Genomic DNA, 16,151 nt, shown 5'->3' on the forward strand with positions numbered 1-16,151 from the left:
TACTGTTTCCGATCTCATGTAGAGGTATAATAAAGTTGAATTATGTTTCGTATGTTGAGGTGTTTTCATTACCGATCTTCAGCGGAGCGTCCAGCGACAGGTCGGCGTACAGCAGGTTCTCTGGTTTCAGGTCACGGTGCACAACACCGTTCTCGTGTAGATACTGAAACACACAAACATACAATGTGATTTACTGCTGTTTTCATAGTGTTAACACCTGGAGTCACATGTGGCTCTTTTATGTCTTCTATTTTTGCCACTTTTATTCCATTTTTACTCCCCACCTTTTTTTTTTACAATTTTTTTGCCACTTTTCATCCAAATAAGTTACCTTTTCCCATTAAACACCACTTGTTTCCTTTTTTCCCCAATTTTTTGTCTCTTCCGTTGCCACATTTTTGCCCTTTTTCACCATTTTTTTCACATATTGCCCATTTAGGCCCCCTTTTTCTATTACATACCACTTGTTTCCTATTTTTTGCCCATTCTTGCCCATCTTAACTACTTTTTTCCCATTTTGGTCACATTTCACTCATGTTTTTGACACTTTTGGACCATTTTTCCACCTTTAACTCATTTTTTGTCACTTCTCACCCATTTTTGCTACTTTCTGGCTATTTTTCCCCTTTTCATCCCCATTTTCGCCCCTTTGCACCCATTTTTGCTGCTTTTTGACACCTTAAACTTATTTTTATTGCTACTTTAAGCCATGTTTCACACTTTTCACCACTTGGACTGTGTCTCTTGCAAAGGTATTTTTCAACACTTTAGCTCTTTGGTTGAACAGGGTTGAGTAAGACTGCTCTACAGGCAGCACTCTTCATTGAAGTCCCAGGATAAACACGAAGAGCCTTCTCAAACCCATCCCTCCCTCACTTTTACTCCAGCACAGAGAAAATCATCTGACACCATGAATGGGGTCTGTAGGATAATGTGAAGGGTTACAGTATATTTACAGAGCAACTCCATGATGATCAATAAAAAGTGTTACGTGTGGTCATCACGCCAGCATGCTGGAGGGTTTAATAACCCACAACCCGGTCTAGTCCACATGTAGGCAGGGGACGCAGGAGTTTGAGGAAGACCCTGAGAGGAGGACTTTTAAAGCCTTCAGGTGAGGCGGAGGTGGTGATGGGGGTGTTGTGGTGGATTTGGCAGACCGGACTGACAGATGGCCTCTTCCTCCAGCTCCCAGTATCCCCTGCTGCTCCCTGAATACTCACTTCCTGCTCTCACTGAGAGAATTTAACTGAACCTCGGCACCACAGAGGGAGACTTTTCTTTCTGTTTAGTGCTGTGGAACGAGGTTGACACGATACCAGAGTTTAAAACTCCAGTATGATTCCAGTAAAAACCCCACATCCTTGTTAGATACCACAGCTGCTGAATCAGAAGTCTTACAGACACAGTTTCTATTCCTAACATTGAGTCACAGTCTGGAAAATATCTGCAGAGATGTACACTCTTTCTGTCCAGCTTTTTGCTCGCTCCATTTCTCTTCTGAGCTTCATCCACCCTCCTCTTCTTCTCTCAGCCTCAGCTATCAAACAGCAGTGAGACGAGCTAACTGGCTTCTTTTTAGCTGAAGGCTGGTGTGTGAACTCGTGCCATAAAGCCATATGTGCTTCTAATGAAAAGAACACGGCCGGCTGCTGATGCCATCCTCAGTTTAAAGTTCTTAGATCAGCATTAAAACGACTTTTTCTTTAATGGTGGAAAGTTTCATGTTTTTGCCCTGAAGCTCGTCTTTCAGTAAACTGGCGCATCAGATGATTTGATTCAAGGGTGGCTGAAAGCTAACTTTAAGCAAGCTATGAGAAAAAAAGCAAATATATCAGATAAAATATTAAAATTATGAGCTGGAAACTCAAAATAAGGAGATAAAACTCAGATTATGACTAAGATGTCTAAATATTGACATAATTAATATAATAGAAAACGTCAAAGATTAAACAATTATGCAATAAAAGACACCAAAATCATATAAAACATCAGCATAAATAAATATGAAGGTCAAAATACTGATATTAAAATGTCACTTTTACTGGATTAAAGCCAGAGACATGAGATTACAGTAAAAAATTAACCCCTTCAAAGCCTGAAAACACAAATTATAGCCAGAAAATTCTAATTTTTTGAAACTGAAATGTTTATTTCACTTTCTAATGAAATCCTACAAAAATCTAAATTTCAATAAAATTCTCTCTTTCTGTGTATATATATTTATAAATATAGATTTTATAAATATATATATATTTATAAAATCTCATTTGATACGTTAGGTGTTTTTGGTAACTGATAATCAACTTGAGGGCATTTTTATCATTTTTCAGATTGTTTTCAGTACTTTTTGTTAGTAATTTATTATCATATAGATTAAATAGAGGTATCATAAAAGTATGTGTCAAATATGATACAACAGGCTTTAAGGGGTTAAAATTAAAGTTGATAATCACATGAAAATAATAAAAAAATGCAATAAAAGTGAAATTATTACATAACAGTTCAAAATTGGAGGTTAAATTTCAAATGATGAGTCAATTATAAGTCAAAATAATGAGATGAAAAAGTCAGAGTTATAGGATAAGTCAAAATAAATGGTATTTAAAATCATAAGCATTAGATGAACTTTTTTATGAGAGAAAAATCGAAATTATGAACTAAAAAGACAACAAATTTATGTAAAAAGTCTAAATAATGATAGAAAATGTAAAGATTATAAGATGATATAATAAATGACAGAAAAAAATGGTATTTTTACTGGATTTAAGCCAGGGACGTAAGGTTACAAGTCAGAGTCATGAGATCTAAAGTCTAGAAATTAAGATAAAAAGTCTGATAATCAAATCAAACTTAAACACTAGATAGAAGTCTAAATATTGAAATAGAAATTTTAAATGATTACACAACTGTTCAAAATTAGAGGTTACATTTTAAAATTATGAGTCAATTATAAGTCAAAATAATGAGATAAAAAAAGTCATAATTATGGGAAAAGTCCAAATAAATTGTATTTATAATCACAAGTTTTGGATAAAAGACTTTGATGAGGAAAAACAGTCAGAATTCTAGTATTAAAAGATTAAAACATAGTATGGAAAAAGTAAAAAGAATACTATCAGTGGTCAAAATCATGATAAAAAAAGGTCAAACTTGAGATAGAAGGTCAAAATAATGCCACTGAAACTGAAATAATGATACCTAGGGTCAAACCAATGATATTAAAAGTCAAAGTAATTTGATAAAGAGTCAAATTAGAGAGGTAAAGTCAAAGTAACTGTGCAAAAAAAGTCTAAATAGTTACATAAAAAGTCCTGTTGTTGGATGGAAGTTATAATATAATAATATATTTCAATATCTTTATGCATACATACTTACATACAGCTGTGTATGCGTATTTTGTGCAATATTACATACGTAGATATCCTTACGTATGCTTTTCCAGTGCAATAATAAATGTATAAACACATCTGTAAATGCAAACTATGTGCAACAGGGTTATGTGCAATAATATTAGCACTTTAACTAACCAGGCCAAGGGCGATGTGCAGTCTCATCTTTAAGCACACTCATAATCATGTGCAGTATATGAGCACTTTACTGTCTGCCTTATGCACTTTGATTGCAATGGTCCCTTTATTCCTGGTCTGTCTTAAGCTAAGGTCATGCAGCCACCTACTGTATGGTTATATTTGGGTCTGTGTATTTTATTGTACTGTCTATGTTGTCTGGTGTCTTGGTGTTGTCAGATTTTTAGGTACTCTTTGTTTTGTACACCATCAAGACATTTTTGTTCTATCAGTGCTTGGCTTGGTTCTTTCTCCTAGTTTCCATCCTGTGAGGCTGACTCTTCAGAGCCATAAATGTTCATATCTCCACACGTGGGTGTCCACCTGCTGGGGCCGCCATCCACAGTTTTAGAAACATGTTGGACAAAAAAAAAAAACATGGATGTGTTCAGGGTCTGTGGGACGTTTCAGTACTGTAGATTAACAGCACAAACACACGTCTAAAGCAGCAAAAACACTCGAGCGTCCGCCCACACACACACGGGCGTATGTTTCTGTGTGCAGCCGATGTAGGTCAGCTCTGTGCGGCGTATTAATCCTCTCTGCTTTTAATCTGTTCAGCAGCAGGATGGAAGCTGCTGTTGCATAAGACGCCTGCATCTGCTACATGTTGCCATCATGTGCAACAACCCAGTTGCCAGAAACACCTGCAACCAACCAGCTACACAACACCGACTGTGAGCGTCGTCAGCAATGGGTGCTGACGTCTGCAGCCAGCTGCTACAGTAGAACCTCATAAAGCTGGACAGGAAGTGGCTTTGTTAGGAGTTTAACTACATTTCAGTAGCTCTGTGGTTGTTTCTGAATCAAATATCCTTGTAAAAGTTCTGCTGTTTTATTGATCTTCAATTTTATGGCTCGATCAGAAATCAAACTCCTAAAGAAGAGAAGACATCAGCCGATAAAGGATGTGTGTTTCTAGCCGACTGTTTACTTCCACATAACGGTGACATCACTATCTAATCCGTCGTGTCCATGTCCGCGCTGCTGGCGAGCGTGCAGAGGGGCGAGGATGAGTTCACAAACCGGGGAACACCGGTGAATCCTGAATAAACCAGCATGACAAATCCTCTAAAGTTAGCCATCGCCAGAGTCGTCTGCACTTTTTAACTGACCGTACTCACACGTCTGTCCGCTGTTATGGAGGGAGAAGCATCGAAAAGTTAACAGATGGTGGTAGAAGTTGTATGGTGGCCCAAATTTATCTTTTTTTTATCTGTTTAACCAGTAAAACATTAACAACACAAAAAATGTTTTTAAAAGTAAAGTACAGTGATGCAATAAAGTGTTTTCCCCCTTCCCCATTTCCAGTTTTTAAATGATGATTTAATTCATTAAGGGAAAAAAGCCATCCAAACCTGCCTGGCCCCATGTGAAAAAGTCACTGCCCCCCTTGTAAAATCTTGAATTTACTCTGATTAACCACATATTTTTAAGTTCAGTTTGACTATCAGTCTGGAAAGGGTTACAAAGACATTTTTTTAAGGCTTTGGGACTCTTGACAACCATGCTGAGAGCTATCATCCACAAATGGGAAAAACTGTGAACAGTGGTTAACCTTCCCAGGATTTACCGGCCTACCAAAATGACTCCAAGAGCGCATGGACGACTCATCCAGGAGGTTCCAGAAGAACCCAGAACAACATCTAAAGACCTGTAGGCCTCACTGACTCAATTAAGGTCAGAGTTCATGATCAGAAAGAGACTGGGCAACAATGGCATCATGGGAGTGTTCCAAGGCCAAAACCACGAATGACAAAAAAGATCACAATGGCTCGTCTCACATTTGACTAAAAAAATCCTGATGATCACCAAGACTTCTGGGAAAATATTCTGAGGACTGAGATTGAGATTAAGTTTTTTTTTTTTTTTTTTTAATGGGACTGACGAGACAAAAGGTCAACCCTGGACAATTCACCCACCTTTCCAAAAATTACCAACTATAGTCTCTACAACAGACAACTGTGAGATCAAATGTGACTTAAAAAAAACAAACATGGAGGATGCTGCTGCTTAAAGCAACAACACAAGGTGAAGAGTGAAACCACCTGCAGCATCAACACCTGCATCAGCTGACTAAATGGACTAAAGGTGACTTTACTGTCCAGACTGGGAGGCATGGCTGGAGAATGAATGCTTACCGCCACGGCCTCCAGGATCTGTTTGATGACATGAGCAGCGTCCCTCTCGCTGTAGTACCCACGCTCCACGATCCTGCAAACACACAACACATGGCATTATGTCTACAGTCATCCTGTAATATTTCTGCAGATCATTTTACCATAAAACTTATTCAAAAGATTCAGCACAGTCTGGATTTCAGTTTTAACACGAGAAAATAAAGTTCTTCTCTGCTTTTCCAAAATATCAAGATTGTTAACTCCAGTAGCAGCCTGATTCTCCAGGGAGGTTTCAGTTTGTTACAGAAAGACCATATTAGCTTGTTAGCTTAATGCTAACATAACAGGAAAATGACATTAACAGGTTAACAAAACTAGAAACAGTAATTCTTTTTAGCTATTTTAAACTCTGAAAAGCAGGCACGGCTGGAACACAAGTCTGGGTTTTTCTATAACTGACAGTGACTGAGCTGGAATACTGGACTTTGTTAAACCCCGCCCACAGGAAACACATTTGGCACACCTGGATGTGATGATACACCAGCTCCATGATCCCTGACTAGAGTGAGCTCTCTTTAAAGCACTGCTCATATTAAACAAGATAACACAGGAGATGTGTCACCAGTCGGTGTTAGACTTCATGGTTTATTTGCTGCTGTCGGTTGTAGTTTACTGTGCTGAGTAAACATGTTTAAATATGGCTCTGTCTCCATGCAGCCAAATGGTGTGATGCTTTGTTAAAGCGCCACGACAAAGTCTGTGCTGTAAACCAGTGGTACTCAACGTGTGGCTCTGGAGCTACATGTGGCTCTTTTATGTCTTAATTTTAAATATTATTCACCCAGAAAACCTTAAAAAAGGGAAACTTTTTGCCCTTTTTCACAATTTTTTGCCACTTTTCATTCATTTAAGCTACCTTTGCCATTAAATACCACTTTTTTCCTACTTTTTCCCATTTTCGCTACTTCTTTTTGCCACTTTTTTCCCATTTTTACCCTTTATTACCACTTTTTTGCCCCTTTTTACCCATTCAAGCTACCTTTTCCCATTAAATACCAATTGTTTCCTATGTTTTTCCCATTTTAGCCAATTCTTTCTGCCACTTTTATACCATTTTTGCCCTTTTCACAATTTAAGCTACCTTTTGCCATTGAATACCACTTGTTTCCTATTTTTGCCCATTTTTGCGACTTCTTTTTGCCACTTTTTCCAATTTTTGCCACTTTAATCCCATTTTTGCCCTTTTTCATGATTTTTTTATGCAACGTTTTACTGCTTTTTGCCCATTTTAGTCACGTTTTACACATTTTCTGCCATGTATTTCCCCTTTTGGCACATTTTTTGCCACCTGTAACCTATTTTTTTGTCACTCTTCAACCATTTTGCTACTTTTTTGCTACATTTTTCTCCCCATTTCACCCATTTTCACCCATTTTTGCCCATTTATCCCATTTTTGCCCTTTTCATAATTTTTTTGCCACTTTTTGCCCATTTTAGTCCTTTTTATCTAATTTTTGCCCTTTTTGGTGATTTTTGCCACTTTTGACTGCCTTTTGCCCATTTTAGTCACTTTTCACTCATTTTTTTGATATGTATTTCCTCTTTCGCACCATTTTTTGACAACTGTAACTTATTTTTTGTCACTTCTCACCCATTTTGCTACTTTTTTGCTCCTCATTTTGGCCCCTTTTCATCCATTTTTGCTGCTTTTTGACCTTTTATGCCACCATTAACTTATATTTATTACTACTTCAAGCCATTTTTGCCACTTTTCATGGCTCTCTCAAAGGTATTTTCCAACCATTTAGCTTTTTGGTTGAGCTGGGTTGATTAACACTGCTCTAAAACTCTGCAAATAAGACAAAAGGCACAGCTTTAATGCTTTCCTTATTGTGCTGTTGGCCTATCACCCTTAATACCAGCACGCACCAGTGTGCAGACACACTGATTTCATATGCACCTATTTGAGGGGAAACACTCTTTTCCATGCAAACTGTTGTTTTTACATTAAGTACTAATAAAGAGGAAGGTAATGGCACAGCATAAAAAGAGCAAAAAGATCAGCCTGCTGTCTGAAAGCATGCTGCAATTTTTAACACACACGATCTTCCACAGATCAGGAGAGATTCCACCCCTGTACGACTTCAAAATAAATGATGATAAATGATGCGTGAACAAGGGTGTAAATATGACAGAAAGTTCTCTTAAAAGCACTTCTCTGTGCTCTTATCATACAAGACAACACAGTGGATGTGTCACACGTGTGTCTGTCTCGATTTGCACGCCCCACTGTCTCTCCAATTGTCCTTGATCCCTCTCAGAAGAGTTCTTGGGTTTTCTGGTTCAAAACTGGCACCACAAAAACATAATAAACAAGTACAGATTTTCAATAAAATTCTAAAATGTTGCGCCGAGTCATCATTCAGAGACTTCCCTTGTATAACACACCGTTCTTCTTTCACATCCACGATTTGCTGTCGTGGCACCGCCCCTTCCCTTTTGCAGTTCTATTACGTCATCAGGTCGCCTTCATACACAAGGTTTTAGGTAAGCTTCTTCACAGCTGCTCACTTATTAGCTCGTTACTACTCCCAATTCACTTTACCACAACCAAGCCGTGCTGATTTGCTCTTCCATCAACTTACAGACAGGAAAATTTTCTCCTTTTGATAATAAGCGTGAATTATTGTGAGAGAAAGAGAGATAGCAGAGCGGCACTGTCAGTCTACAGTTTGATTTTTGCTTTAAACCGAGTAAAGTCAATCAGATCAGAGAGTGTAGAGCATCGTTACTCAACCCTGCCTAACCAAAGAGTCAAATTGTTGGACATTACCTTTGCAAGAGACACAATCTAAGTGGTGAAAAGTGGCAGAAAAGGGTTAAGGAGGCAAAAAAAATTATAAAAAGGAGGCAAAGATTGCCAAAAAGTGACAAAAATGAATGAAAAGGGGCAAATTAGATATACATTTTTTTTTAAATGGGTGTAAAGTGGCAGAAATGGGAAGAAAAAGTGGTAAGAATGGGTGAGAAGAACATGAGTTACCGGTGGCAAAAATGGTCAAAAAATTTGTGAAAAGTGATGTAAATGGGCAAGAAGCAGCAAAAAGGTGGGAAAAGTCTCCAAAAAGTGGCATTTATTGGCAAAAGGCTGAAAAAAGGCAAATTTGAAGAAAATGGAAAAGAGGGGCAAAAAGTGAAAGTAAGGGCAATGGAAATATACAGACAGAAAACAAAGGTTGATAAATACGCTTGACATATAAAACCTACTGTGTAAGTGTGGAAATCCACCTGACTTGTGACTTACAGTGGATAATTTCTGAGGTCAAAGTTTCCCTTTCTAAAGTTTTTCTGGGGGAATAATATTTCAAATGAAGACACAAAAGAGCCAGGCACTGAGTACCACTGGTGTAGAGAGATCGAGGAGGGCTCAAACACGGCGCCATCAGCTCTAGACGCTCCCTCAAACAGTAGCTAAACAATAGCTTGATAACGTCGATACATACTATAGCGTCCCGACAGCATGCAAGCGATGCAGGGTGAATCAGCGTGGTGCGGCGCCGTTTTTCTCACGTTTTACACAGAAAAACAAGGAAAGTTGAATTTTGGTAAAGTGTCTTAAAAAATCCCAGTGCATAAAGCGGGGATCATCAAGTAGTCGTGACAGAGACTCTGGGGGGCCGGACCTTCCGATAAACAAAACTCTAATAAACATTTTGGTCTGACTGAAATATTATTGTATCGGTATTTGTATTTTCTTTTAAATCCCAGGGAATGGGGCCTTCCCCGATTGTTATTTAGCACCAATCTAAACAATTTTTAACCCCTTTTCACCACTTCATCTGGCCATTTCTGCTACATTTTTTGCCACTCTTAACCCTTTTTGAGAATTTTTGCCACTTTTAAACCAAGTTTTGCCACTTTTTGCCCATTTTGCCGCTCTTTAACCCCTTTTCACGACTTTGCCAGGATAGTTTTGCAGTATTTTGTCACCTTTAACACATTTTTTATACTTTTTGACCCTTTTTGCCTCTCTAGCCCAAGTCTTACCATTCTTCTACCTCTTTTTAACCCTTTCCTCTCATGTTTTATCCCCTTTGTGCTACTCTTTTATCAATTTTTGCAACTTTTCATCTATTTTTCCTCCTTTATCCCTTTTTTATTACTTTTTTAAACCATTTTTGCCACTTTTAACCCATTTTTGATACTTTTTTACCCCCTTTTTCCTCTTTTACCATTTGAACCTATTTTCACCAGTTTTCCTGCCAGCTTTTGTCCCTTTGTGCCACTTTCTCAACTCCTTTTCCCCACTTCATCTGGCCATTTTTGCAGCTTTTCCACCAGTCTTAACCCATTTTTAAAATATATCTTTAAAATATGTACTTAAAATGGTTGACAATGGATTTTTTTTGTGAAAACAGATAAGATGTTAAATTATTCTCAAACTATTTCAATTATTGATTTGTTGGATTTAACAGTTGCAGAGATTTAAAGCAAAAAGACACTCTTAAAACCACAACATCTTCCTTTGCTCCTTTTCTGACTTTAATGCCCTTCTTGGGGCCGGACAGGAAGCTTTGGGGGTCCTGATGTGGCCCTCAGGCCGCCAGTTGATGATCAGTGGCATAAAGCATAACATCTCTGCTGCAAAAAGGCATTAAACTGGTATGTTAACACACATTTCTGTTAATCTTTATTTTGATTTATTGGCCATCCTTACCCACGATTGTTTATTCCCCAACAATTAGTTTTGGCATTTTGCAAGCATTTTACAGTGCAGAAATCACTTCCTGTCCCCAGTCTGGTATTCATCATTTAGAAACAACCTCTGCAGGGTTCTCTCTGGAAATGGACTTTCTACTCATTTATCAACTCTCCAATCTATTGAAAGAGAAATCTATCTAATTTAAAAGACTTCCATGTTTTGTTTTGCAGCCCGGAGCTGAGCAGTTGTGACACACGCTGGCGTGAAATCAGTGCAGACCCGATTGCTGTGTGTGTAGCTCCACCTTTTTGGGATGGATAGGTAAGAATGGTACCCCAACGGAAGGGTGCCAAAAAAGGTACGGTTCATATCGAACTGAACTGGACTGTTTGGGGGAAATGACCTGTATCTGGGTAGTTTTCCCTAACAACGCTGGCTCTGCCTCTGTCTGGGTGAAAATCTAAATGTGGCATAAAGAGATAGTAAAGGGATCCAGGTCTTCCTGCTGTGGTTTCTCCTGAGTATAAAGACACTAAAGTTTAAAAAAAATCCCCTAAAAACATGGAGGCTGCTCGTGTCTGCACACTCTGCATGTCTCTCTGCAATTTTATTGATCTGTTTATCCTTTAACTTTAAATCAGTCCTAGTTTCTGCCGCTCAGAGAGAGTCACAGCCTTACATTAATGTCAGATCTGATTTAGAGACGACAGCAGACGGCCGCCGCTCTGACAAACAGAAGAACGACTCGTGACAGAGGACAGAAAACATCTTCTCAATCTGATAATTTGTCCCAGCGTATCTTAAATGTATCTTAAATGAGCATTTATGATGGTGATCTGACAGCCAATCAGAGAGCAGGATTCTCTGTAATGATGGCATACTGTCAGTGTGTGCGTACCTGTCAAACAGCTCTCCTCCCGTCACCAGCTCCAGCACTAAAGCGATGTCAGTGTCAGTCTCAAAGATCTCCTTCAGCTGGATCTGACAGGAAAGAGAAAAAATGAATATTTTAAACATTTCTGATGGAGGCTGAGCAGCTGCTGACAGAGAGACTCCAGATTTATCCGCTGAGGATGGCTGCAGAATGGAAGCTTTCCTATCTTAATCAACTAGAAAGACACAGGAGACAATAGCACGACTGATTTTTAATATTCAGATTTACACACACAAGACCAAAATAAATTATTTTCATCTGCCAAAGGGGAGCCACAATCTCCGTCACACTTCACTTCTGTGTTTATTATTGCCAGGTTATGAGAGCTGACATCTGTTTTCTTCTGTAGTATCAATAACATCCTTTTACAGTCATTCTGTGTACTTAGATATAATTATCGTTTTTAAATGTGGCAAATTTGGGCAAAAAAGTGGCAAAAATGGGTTAAAAGTGATTAAAATAATCATGAAAAATGAACAGAGTAAAAAATTGTTGAAAATTGGACAAAGGGGGAAAAAAAAAGAATAAAAAGTGGCAAGCATGTTAAAAGTGTCAATAAGGTTGCAAAGTTGAGTTAAAAGTGGTAAAAAATCAGCAAAAATCCAGACAAAGGCAAAAGTGAGAAAAATTTGGCAAAAAAGGTGGTAAAAATGGGTTGAAGTGATTTAAAAATCATGGAAAATTTGGCCATCAAAGTCAAAAATAGGCAAAAATTGGCAAAAAGGGGCAAAACAATGAATATATAGTGGCAAACATATGTTAAAAGTGTCAGTAACGTTTCAAAATTGGGTTACAAGTGGATAAAAAACTGGTAAACGGGTTAAATGTTGCAAATAGGTGGTAAAATTGGGTTTAAAGTGGCAAAACAAAGGCAACAGAGGCCAAAAAAGAGGCCAAACAAAGGCAAAAATGAGAAAAAATAGGCAGAAAGGTGGCAAAAATGGGTTAAAGTAATTTAAAAACTGATTGAAAGTGTCAAAAAGGTGGAAAAACTAGGTTACGAGTGGCAAAAATGTGGCAAAAGGGTTAAAACTTGCAAATATGTGGCAAAAGGGGGTTAACAGTGATGGAAAATTTAGGCAAACTAAGGCCACACAATAGCAGAAGTGGCGAAAAAAGTGGCAAAAATGGGTTAAATGTGGCAAAAGTAGCAAAAAGAAGTGGCCAAAATACCAAAAAGCAGCGAAATGGTTTAAATGTGTCAAAAGAAATGCCAAAAATGACTGAAAGTGTCAAAAAGGTGACAAAACTGGGTTTCAAGTGGCACAAAACATGACCAAAATGGTTTTAAAATTGGTAACAAGTTGTAAAAGTGGTTAATAGTGATGAAAATTTCTGGCAAAATATAGCCACACAGTAGCAAAAGTGTCAAAAAGCTGAAAAACTACGTATGCATAAAATGTGAATTAGTTTTATGTAGATAAATGACAGTGATATATTTTATAGTGTTAGAGAGGTTATTTTTCCTCCTGATAGTTGAAGGCCTGCAGGAACTAAAATAAAAAGTTTTGGTCATTGTTAATCTAGGTGTGATTCTCATAAAGTCCTATAAAATTTAAGTTCTGTGTTCTTTTACTTTGCCTTTCTGGTCATACAACTTTTGTTGAATTTATCTGACATCCTTACAGCATGATTATTCTTTCAGTCCAGGTTGTCCTGACAAAATAGAGGTCAACAACTTCACTGTGCTTAAAAGAGTTGAGATTCTACAGACATTTATGCATAAAAAAATAAAGGCAGACCAAAAACTTGCTTGGGGATCAGGGAGTTTAGGACTGAAGTTTTAGGTCTGAACTACATTTATAAATCAGTACTGATATCTGTATCGGCTGAAACTAACTTGTAAATATCGGCATTACTGACATCCCTACAAATCATGTCAAAAAACTAAATATCTATCAAACATTTTTACATACAATAATGAAAATCTAGGTAAAATACATGTAAGACATAAAAAACGACGGATTTGCACCTAATGTCGTATGTTTTTTACATAATCATAACATAACAGTATTATTACTGATGTTAGGAAGAATAAAGAAGAATACTTACGATGTTTGGGTGTGAAAGACGCAGCAGGACGCCGATTTCAGTCCGAACTATTTTCTTATCGATCTGCAACATTAAAAAAAATAAATAAATAAATAAATAAAAGGAAAAACAAAAACAGAAAATCTTTAGTAAAATATTTAAACACTGACAAAAAGTCAAAACAAAGAGTCTACATCCCATCCTACGTTTCCTCATTCTGTTAATATAGAAATGGGCCAGCTAGCTCCTTTCATTTAAGGGTTTTATTCTAATTCTTGTCTCTTGGTTAGCATACAGCCTGCATGTTGTTATAAAGTTTGGTTTCACATTTATTGGTGCTAAGATGACCATGAACTGGTTCATGAGACCTCAGAGCACCTGTGCGTGAAAGCAGCACTCCTAAGCCATCCTGGATTTTTTATTAACAGTTTCTAATTGTTCCCACAGCTTGCAGGGGTCTTGCTAGGCTAAGCTAAGCTAAGCTACACTGAAGGTTCCCTGTAGCTAAGGTCGTCTTCACACCTGACAGTCAGAGGGACTCGGTCTGTTCTGGAACGGAAATTTCAACATTGTTGCTCTTTCCTTTGGTTTGGTTCACATTCACACTGTTCTTGGCTCAAACGGACCTAACCGTCTGAACGCCTACAACCTCTGCCCATTAGGGGCGCTGTCGTCACAAAGAAAAGACAACCAAGAAAACAAGGTGGCGTAGAAGAAGACAAAACATGGAAGAGTAAATCAGTACCAACTACGATGTGTTGCTACGGCTACACAGACACCAAGTGAGGTATTGACATGTATTTGGGTGTATTAAATCACATATACATCATTACGCTTTGTGCCTCTAACTTACCAAAATTTAGTTACTAGTTACTCATTTAGAACTGGTAACTCTAACTTCCCATCCTTGGTCACAAGTTGGTCCGCTTTGCTTTCACACCTTAAACGAACCACACCAGGTTTCGTTTGGAAGCGGACTGAGACCCCCTGATTTTAAGGGCGCATTCACACCAGAGCTGTTTGGTCCACTTTAAACAAACTCTGGTTCTTTTTCCCAGATAGTCCGTTTTGTTTGGAGTGGTCTGAAAGCTCACATGAACTCTGGTGTGGACCAAACAAGCGGACTCTGGTCCGCTTGAAAACAGGGGGTCTCGGTCTGCTTCCAACCAAACCCAGGTGTGGTTCGTTGGAGGTGTGAAAGCAAAGCGGACCAACTTGTGAACCAAAGACAGGAAGTGGCATAAAGCATAATGATATACAGATTTATATGTAATTTAATACACTCAAATACATGTCAGTACCTTGCTTAGAGTCTGTGTAGCCATGGCAACACATCGTAGTCAGTTCTTATTTATTCGTCTCATTTAAAGAACGACATGTTGGACAGCTCACCACCTCGCTGACTGCTCCTTATGCCCCAGTGCAAGAGCAGAAAACCCAAGACAGCGTAAATTATGTTTTTTTTTTCATTGTTTATGTGGAAAAAGACCGGTGGAGGAGCTGGATTTCCGCACTTCATCTTCTTCTACGCCAGCTTTTCTTCTTAGTAGCCGTTTGTCTGTGGCGACAGCGCCCCTAGCGGGGAGATGTTGTAGGTGTTCAGACCGTTTGGTCCGTTTGACAGAAGTATGAATGCAAACCAAACCAAAGGAAAGTGCAACAATGTTGCAGTTTCCATTCCAAAACAGACCAAGTCCCTCTGACGATCAGGTGTGAAAACGACCTGAGTGGACCAGAGTCCGCTTGTTTGGTCCGCACCAGAGTTCGTTTAAAGCGGACCAAACAGCTCTGGTGTAAACGCGCCCTAAATGAACACTAACCGTTTTCTTGAGCACTTTGAGAGCGTAGGGTTTCTGAGTTTGTTTCTCCTCACAGCGATACACGATGGACGTCGCTCCTCTGGAACAAACACAACAAACAACAAACAGCGTTAAACCCTGAACTGTTGGTTTCATTTTCTGCAGAAAGTACAGAAAACTGTCATGATTAGAGCAGAAGAACAGTCTAAAAAAATTAAGAGACATATAGTCCCAAAGATAGCTGACTGATAAATTAGGATGCAGTTACATATAACAAACTTTGACAGCAGAATTTTAAACTTTGATACGGTTCATGTTAAAATCAAACCATGCTGAATCCTGCTGAAAACCAAAACAATGAAAACTGAAGCTCTGGACACCAAATATTGTACAATTTAGTGTTTAATCAACCAAAAGTTGCAGGAAAACCTCTACATCCAGTTTAAAATACACAAAAAAATGCCAGAGACTTTTCCTTAGAACATATTATCAGGGAGCCTTTTGTCTAATTTGAAGTATTTGAAGCTTAGTCTTATTTTGAAATATTTCAGGACCAGTTGCAATACTTTTACTGCAGTAAAACTCTGACAGACCGATATTTTACTCAAACTAAAGTTTGTGGTCGTCGTCCATGTCGACACAAATCCATCCAGACTGTAAAACTACAGTGAAAAATAAAGTGTGTGTTTGGTGTGTGTGGCAGGGATCTGTTATTCTGTTGGGACAGATGGAGGAAACAGATCACTGAAAAACAACCACACTCTCACTCACACGCCACTGCACAGTCCTGGCCGGTCTCCATGGCAACAGGACACCTGGTTACAGAGCGGGTGGCGGTCTGCTCACACATCTCTGATTTCACCGCTGACATCATTTTACTGTCGGAGTTGTTTGTGTTGTTGATGCTGACATAACAACAAACAACCACACACATACACACATACACACACACACACACACACACTACACTGTCAACATGAACACATACTACTATGG

General features: G+C 38.4%; 1 protein-coding gene across 2 annotated transcripts in view; it reads right to left on the reverse strand.

Moving 5' to 3' along the window:
• The window catches only part of si:ch73-60h1.1 (calcium/calmodulin-dependent protein kinase type IV), a 37,324-nt gene that overhangs the window by 7,855 nt on the left and 13,318 nt on the right, over window positions 1–16,151 (reverse strand). For both annotated transcript variants that reach the window (XM_041791736.1, XM_041791735.1), the window contains 5 exons: window positions 15,177–15,255; window positions 13,378–13,440; window positions 11,290–11,372; window positions 5,711–5,783; window positions 73–163 (listed from right to left, as the gene is read on the reverse strand). In XM_041791736.1, the coding sequence (XP_041647670.1) occupies window positions 73–163; window positions 5,711–5,783; window positions 11,290–11,372; window positions 13,378–13,440; window positions 15,177–15,255 (389 nt within the window). The remainder of the gene's footprint in view (window positions 1–72; window positions 164–5,710; window positions 5,784–11,289; window positions 11,373–13,377; window positions 13,441–15,176; window positions 15,256–16,151) is intronic.

The sequence above is a fragment of the Cheilinus undulatus genome, linkage group 7 (assembly GCF_018320785.1).
Source record: "Cheilinus undulatus linkage group 7, ASM1832078v1, whole genome shotgun sequence".
NCBI classification, from domain to species: domain Eukaryota; kingdom Metazoa; phylum Chordata; class Actinopteri; order Labriformes; family Labridae; genus Cheilinus; species Cheilinus undulatus.